The sequence below is a fragment of the Zophobas morio genome, unplaced genomic scaffold (genome assembly GCF_036711695.1).
Source record: "Zophobas morio isolate AGI-343-1 ecotype UQ-CSIRO unplaced genomic scaffold, CSIRO_AGI_Zmor_V1 ptg000005l, whole genome shotgun sequence".
Taxonomy (NCBI): domain Eukaryota; kingdom Metazoa; phylum Arthropoda; class Insecta; order Coleoptera; family Tenebrionidae; genus Zophobas; species Zophobas morio.
The window spans coordinates 14,214,991-14,222,697 of NW_026972110.1; the positions used below are offsets into that span (position 1 = coordinate 14,214,991).

At 39.2% G+C, this 7,707-nt stretch overlaps 1 protein-coding gene across 1 annotated transcript; it reads left to right on the forward strand.

The window, feature by feature from the left end:
• Positions 1-940: 940 nt before the first annotated feature.
• LOC135145738 (uncharacterized) lies at positions 941-1,817 on the forward strand. Its single transcript, XM_064077888.1, has 2 exons — positions 941-1,339; positions 1,392-1,817. The coding sequence occupies exons 1-2, from the start codon at positions 941-943 to the stop codon at positions 1,815-1,817; spliced, it is 825 nt and encodes a 274-aa protein (XP_063933958.1).
• Positions 1,818-7,707: the final 5,890 nt, after the last annotated feature.

Consider the following 7,707-nt stretch of genomic DNA (forward strand, 5'->3'; position numbering starts at 1 on the left):
TGCTGAACATTTTCATCTAGATCTGCATAAATTGTTCGAATGGTGTGGCGATAACTGGTTGCTATTAAACATTAAAAAAGGTCATATTATATCTTACTTGAACTTAAAATCGAGTACCATCTTTGATTAATTATCGGTTAGGTAATCAACCTGTTTCCAGGGTTGATGAAATTAAAGATTTAAGGGTGATTTTTTTACCCTCTATTGTTCATCTGTCTGGTCAACAATTTATAGTATTGTAGGGGCTCGCAAGTCCCACAAAATTGTATATAATCTGTATTTAATTACTTCCCAGTATCACCCCGAAACTTTCTCTGCGTCCACCTGCATGTCGTAAAACCTATCTTTTGTTCACCCTTCTCAGCAATACTTATCCTTTCCCAGATTTCGGATACCTTCCAAGAACCCTTTAGACACAACTGTTTCCACCGCTTTCTACCGATCTTTCAATTTCACAAATTCCAAGACTCTTCCTTCATCTGTCATACCGACAACATCAAAATAAATACGCCAAAACGCAAGTACTGTTTCAATCACTTGATCACCCCACAATTGGTGACACCGACGTGAGTTTTTTCTTAGCAACATGGTGAGTGATCAGTGTACATACAGTGTCCGCGTTTTCGGTGTTCCAACATAATTCGCCTTCCGCCTGCCCCGTTTAATTCCACGTGTGCACCGGTTATACGAAGCTCCGCAAAACGAAGATACGACTAACCGATGCTCGACTGCTAGAATGGACCAGCTGGAATCCATGCTCACAAAGACACTTGTAGAGCTCGCAGTCATAAAAATGAATTCCGCAATCCCTAACCATCGCAACAGTTCTAGACCACACCATCGTTCGCGCTCGTCGTCACGTTCGCATTCCTGAGACCGACACCTGCTGGTACCACTGGCGCTTCGGACAAAACGCCAGAAAATGTGAAAAGCCCTGCAGATGCGGGAAACGACGGGAGCAGTCGTTGATGGCGACCAACGATGCAAGCCCGCAAACCTCCAGCCGATTGTTCATCGCCGACCGTCAAACAAAAGTTCGGTTCCTCATCGACACCGGAGTGTCGTCTTTCTACACACAAAACTGCCAAAACTGCGAGCAAAGTCCAACTACGAACTTTCCGCGGCAAATGGCACAACCACCGCTACATACGGGACGATTACGCTTCCGCTGGACTTGGGGCTACGAAGACAATTCACCTGGAGATTCGTCGTAGCGGATGTTTCCAAGCCCATTATTGGTGCCGACTTCCTAGCCCACTACGGAGTCCTGGTGGACATCAAAAATCACCGGCTTTTGGACCAAGTCACTCATCTCACCTCCAAGTGGAGAGGTGGTCGAGTGTGACTGCCACACAATCAAAACTATCGCCGGATCATCACCATACCACTAGTTCTTGCAACGGTTCCCAGAAATAACGCGACCTAACGGTACGGCTCAAGTCGCTAACCGCGCCACGAAACACCACATCGCAACCACTCCTGGACCGCCGACCTCGCAAAACCGCCGCCAAAAAAGAATTCGAACTCATGGTGCACATGGGTATCGCCCGCCCATCGCAGAGTTCATGGTCATCATCCCTACATATGGTCAACAACGCCAGAACTATCCCAGATCGCTACCCGGTAAAACACATCCAGGATTTTTCTCAGTCGCTGTCTGGAAAATCAATTTTTCTACCATCTACCTGGTGCGCGCATTTAATCAGATACCGGTCGCCGAAGAAGATATTCCGAACACAGCCATCACGACACCTTTCGGCCTATTTGAGTTTATGTACATGACTTTCGGGATACGAAACGCGGCTCAGACCTTCTAGCGCTTCATCGATGAGTACTACCAGGTCTCTTCTGCTACGTGTACATCGATGACATCCTCGTCGTATCGACGTCCCCGGAAGAACATCTCCAACACCTACAAACACTTTTCCAGCGACTGCAGCAATACGGCGTTTTTATTAATCCCGCCAAATGTATTTTTGGAAAAAGTGAGGTCAAATTTCTCGGCTATCTAATCTCCTCTGCTGGTACGCGCCCGTTACCCGACAAAGTGGAAGCTCTTGGGGTTGGTGAATTTCTTCAGGAGATTCCTGCCCAAGGCTGCCGAAAATCAAGCACCGCTCAGCAACCTCCTCCAGGTCAACGCAAGAGGAACAACACCTGTCGAGTGGACACCTGCAGCCATCCAAGCATTTGAGACGTGCAAGGAAAGTCTCGCTGAGGCGACCTTGCTCGCTCACCCCAACCCCGGCGCCACGCTAGCCATTTTTAGCGACGCTTCCGACCACGCCGTCGGAGCCGTCCTCAAGCAATTCGTCGACGGCGTCTGGCAGCCACTCAATTTCTGTTCGAAGAAATTAAGCCCGGCTGAATCCAAGTATGCAGCGTACGACCGCGAACTACTCGCGATATACCTGGCAATCAAACACTTCTGATATATTGTGGAAGGTCGTTCGTTCACAGTCTACACTGACCATAAACCCATCACCTACGCCTTCGGGAAGGAGAACCAACAGTGCTCGCCTCGACAATTCCGGCACTTACATTTCATAAGCCAATTTACCACCGACATTCGTCACATTTCCGGAGAAGACAACATTGTCGTTGACGCTCATTCCCGAATTGACGAGTTTCAATCCATCTTCAATTACGAAGCCCTCGCAGCCTCACAACAAGATGACGAAGAATTGCAGAGTTATCGAGAAAGCAACTCCACACTGCAACTTCGTTTGATTCACATTCCCGACACCAACGCAACAGTTTTTTGTCACGTCAGCACTAGGGCAGCTCGCCCATTCATAACCAAACCATTCCGAAAGGCAGCCTCCAGCCGTGAGGACCCACCAGCTGTTGTTACGACTCCATCACCGAGGCATCACACCACCAGGACCCGTAGGAGCGTCCGTTTCTCAGATCAGCTAGAAGGTGGATTTTCGTAATTCACACCCTGCGCGAATCACTGACAGGGGGGTACTGTGGGGGCTGGCAAGTCCCACAAAATTGTATATAATCTGTATTTAATTACTTCTCAGTATCAAACCGAAACTTTCTTTCCAAGAACCCTTTAGACACAACTGTTTCCACCGCTTTCTACCGACCATTCTTTTCATTTCAATTTCACAAACTCCAAGACTCTTCCTAAACCTGCCGTACCGACAACATCAAAATAAATACGCCAAAACTCAAGTACTGTTTCAATCACCTGATCACACCACAGTATTACCAACTGTTGGAGAAAATTCAAAAGAAATTTCTTCGAATTTTAGAATTTAAAGTAGGTCGTCGATATGGGAAGAGTGATTACAGTTAGATCATGAATATTTTTAATATACAAACGTTTAACATTCGTAGGTGCATCTCAGATGCTTGTGTTTTACATAATATCATTAACAATAATATGGACAATTCATTTTTATTAGCCATATTATCATTCTTAGTACCCGCTATTGATAGCTGCAGTATTCGTAGTAAAAACATTTTCAGAATTTCTGCATCAACAACGAATTGGTTAAAAATCATCCGCTGAAGCGAGTAATGGTCGCAGCAAATGATTATTCCAGCCAAAGTACGGTATCACTTTTCCAGACTACTAAGTTTCACTTTCTTGGCCAGGTTGTAAGTTATAATGGAAGAATTTGATTATTATTATTTATATTCATAAGTAATTAATTCGTTTTCATTATTGTAAACTTATTTTTTGTTAATAAGAGTATTCCGTCAATAAAATCAAATCAAATCAAATTATATATTTACACATTCATGAAAATAAAACAAAATCAGCAAAACATATGTATAAAAAAATAAATTTGCTGCGTAATCATAAAAACACATTGATTTAACATTTTTTCAAAAAAACTAAAAATATTTTTATTAGCTAGCACATCCTGAACCCATGTTCAGTCGATATGTATTATGAAAAGCAAAACTTTCAGTTCGTATCTACTTCTAAAACGTAAAACTTTTCATGAGTTGCGATTCTGTGAAGGAATCCTATAAACCTCCAGGCTTTACTATGACATTCAAGATGTGCAAGAAACTTTATGGGTTTTTTGTAACCTTGCTTATCAAATACCGTTAATTGTTGGTTCCATATTCTACGCTTATTCCTAAACCGTAATGCAAAATCACTCTATCCTATTTAGTAGAGACGACAGACTCTGAATACGGCTCAAATTTGCATTGTTCTTCCAATTAAATAACTGTAAATTGTAACTGAATATTTTTTTAACAAAAAATGTTACAGGAAGCTGAAGTTTTTCACAGTGCGTTCGTTTTCAAAGCCGCCATTTATCTGTCACAAATTATCAATCACATCAGTTACATCTCCGAATCTTTTTTGAAAAAGTACAAGTGTAAACGTTCGTATCAAAACGAATCTAAAGTGGATCCGAGCGCTTCAAAAAGCACTTTCCATTAAAAAATAGTTGGACGCTTGATAGGGGTACAAGCGCGAATTGGGAAATATGTTTTTCCTCTTGGATGATTATCTGTGAAAACACCGCCTCCTCGTATCTTATGCAAACTGTCGACACAAATCAATTTCCATATCATTTCCAACTCGTCGCTGGCTGACACTCTTTCAAATGCAGATGTGTATCATTGTAACTAGACACACTTCCACCACGGGCGTAGATTGAGATGTCCACAAAAGCCCCCATTGTGATACGCCCTCGCTCTCACTCTTTCTCGTTCACTCCACGTACTGTGTATATCACTCACGGCCCATTGTCGCTTTCTCTGCTTATTGAAATTTAAATTAGGTGTGCGAATTCATACTCACACCCCGAAACGTGAAACGCACGTTTTTACAAATTGCTTCAAGATTAAACATTAATAGCGAGCTTGCATTGGACGAAGCAGGACTAACGGACAAGGGCTGCTTGCACTATCTGAATGATGGAAACGTTTGAAGTAAGAAAGTTTGCTTTTTACATGCACTTTTTGTGTAAAAATTTGTAGAGGATAACCGTGTAAAATATTTAAGACTTTAACAGAAGAGAAAACTGCGTCAAAAATATTTTGAAAATCGTATATATTTTAGGAGCATTTTAGTGATTAGAACATTTACTTTACAAAAGCAATTCCTTACAGTTACTGTTCGATTGAAATAGTTTTTAAAACACTGCATTTACAATAGTTTTTCACTGTCTGGTGACCACCAAATTTAAAGTATTGCTAGCATAACCAAAGTGAGGTGTTAAAAAATAAGGTCCGGATTTTACCACGTTAAATTTTTGATAATTACATATATGCGCTTAAAATTGCAAATGTTTGAAATTAGGCATTTTTAGGCAACAGAACATTACTCGTTTAGGTTGTATTTTGTCTTTGTTTATATTACATACTAGAATTTAACCTGACCTTATTTCTATTTGGTACTCACCTTGCCAAGGGTGTATTATCCCTTTCTCCCGAGAAGGATGAAGTGAAAGGAAGGCAAGGATTTTTAGTGTAAAATAAGGAACTATATCATCTATTCTTTTAAAACATTGGGTTTTAAGGATGCACAACCAATGCCACAGAAGTAGAAAAGTCGCCGGTAAAATAAAGATCTCATAGAGCCACAGAATTTGAAGGATAGAGATATAATGGACAGAAGGACAGAAGATATAGCTTTCCTTGGGACCAAGTAGTGTTTGTTATTATCCCCTTAATTCTATGAGTACAATACATGTAAACACATTGTTGTGAATCTCATTTCTGTCAATGAGAGTTTTCTGGTAATTAGAGGTATTTTGAACGAAAATTAACAGAAATCAATTTTAATCCCCTCATCTGCTTCATAGCAGTACTGTTGAAAACATTCTAAAATTTAGATAAATAGCTTAATAACAGACCGATTAGTATCTCATCAACGTCATCTAAAATATTTCAAAAAATTGCAACACTCAAGCTGTTTGGAACTTTCAAAAATATCATCAGTCCATCGCGACTTGATTTTTACAGTGGATGGTCTACGTTTAATTAAGTTGATTGCATCTATGCAGATTTTATGAAAACTTTTAATACTCCTATTTTCATAATCTTAATTCAAAACCTTGCTTTGTATGATGCACGTGAACCATGTTTTCTTGGGTCTACAGTTATCTTACGAATCCCATGCATTTAGTAAAAATAAAAAACTACACGTCTTATGGCTATTTAGTTAATTCAGGAGTCTCTCAAGGGTCTATAATTGGATCTGTAGTTCTTAAAAGGCGGAAAATGTTATGGATGTGATAAAATGAACCTCTAATTTTATGAATATTAGGACTGTTATTATACTTACTACTTACACAAATCTTTAGTTCGGTTATGTTTATAGTATAGATGTGGTCATACCTTTCAAACAACTGAATTTGCAAATTCATGGCAGCCAGGACTTTTTGGAAGAAGAGTTGCACTTAATTTATCACTTTATCATCAATACAAATTTATGACTTACAAAAGTGTATTGCCATACATATATATATAGTGTTGTGAATCTCTGGTGTAACGAGTTTTATGGTCATTAGAGGTACAGCAAAACCTCTCTACAACGGACTGTGGTGGAGACTCAGAAAGTGTCCGTTATTGAGAGGTGTTCGTTGGAGAAAGGTTGATAAAGAAATAAATATATTTGTTGTATACATACCGGGTATAGAATCGTTTTTGGAACATAGGGATTTTACAAGTAAAAACAGAAACTTGAAAATATTGGCTCCCCTAATTGTTTTAGAGCAAAACATTAAATACAAAAATTATAGAGAATAAAAATCTGTATCTCAATGTTTTTTTATTTACACACCTCAAAAAAATTAACGCAACATTTCAAATTTGTTAATAACAACTGAAAAAATTAAAAAAGATACTAAAAAACATGCCTTATGATTGGTTAGAACGAATTTTATTTCATCTACGCAAAAAAATGTTCCTTATCATTTGTAACTGGTGGATCTATTAAAAGAAAGAAAGAAAGTATGTTATCATGGTACCTTTATATCTAATACTAAATCACATGTTTGTGAAATGTTTGAGGTGAAAACTTAATGTTCGCTTATAATGAATGTTCCTAATCGCATTACGCGTAACTTATCGAAGAAGCGGCCATCCGGACTGTAGTTTTGGTTGAAGAGGGTCAGATCCAACGCTATGTGGTCAATCTGCTGGGCGTTGATCGTTCGACATTTCTAAACTAATGCAAAAGTACCATAGGGCAAATGTGTACAAGAGTAGGCACTTAGTGTAAAACTGTCAATAACTTTTTAATTTTTTTGGATAGACAAATTTTATGATGTGGGTTCGTTATATACATGTTTAGAGATCAGATATATTTAATTGTACGTCTCAAGACCACTATATTTTAAGAGTAATTTCAATTTTTGTCAAGATGTGTAAATGCGCACTCTTAGACAGTTCATTGCACAAGAGTGCGCATTTGAACGCTTATGAGTGCGCATTACATTTTATAAAAAAAAAATTGTTTCTAAGGTGAAAATAAATGGGAATAAGTGACTACAGACTACACATAAAACGGGAGACCTATTTCTTCGTACTCTAGGGGCCTTGAAAAGTCGAGAAAACGTAAAAATAGAGAGTCGGTCGACGGATCCGATTACAACACGCTCGGGAACTAAAAATTAAAAAAAATCATCATAACCACCACCACACAACTTGAGAAGCAGTACAAAGTAGTATAGTTAAATAATTCGTTATCGTATGACATGTATCTCCAAGACTATTAGACGACGT

Excerpts from the sequence above, each read along its gene's own strand:
- LOC135145738 (XM_064077888.1), top strand. The coding sequence starts at position 941 with ATGCGGGAAACGACGGGAGCAGTCGTTGATGGCGACCAACGATGCAAG. Across the intron at positions 1,340-1,391 it reads CCAAGTGGAGAGGTGGTCGA|TTCTTGCAACGGTTCCCAGA; the intron begins GTGTGACTGCCA and ends CCATACCACTAG.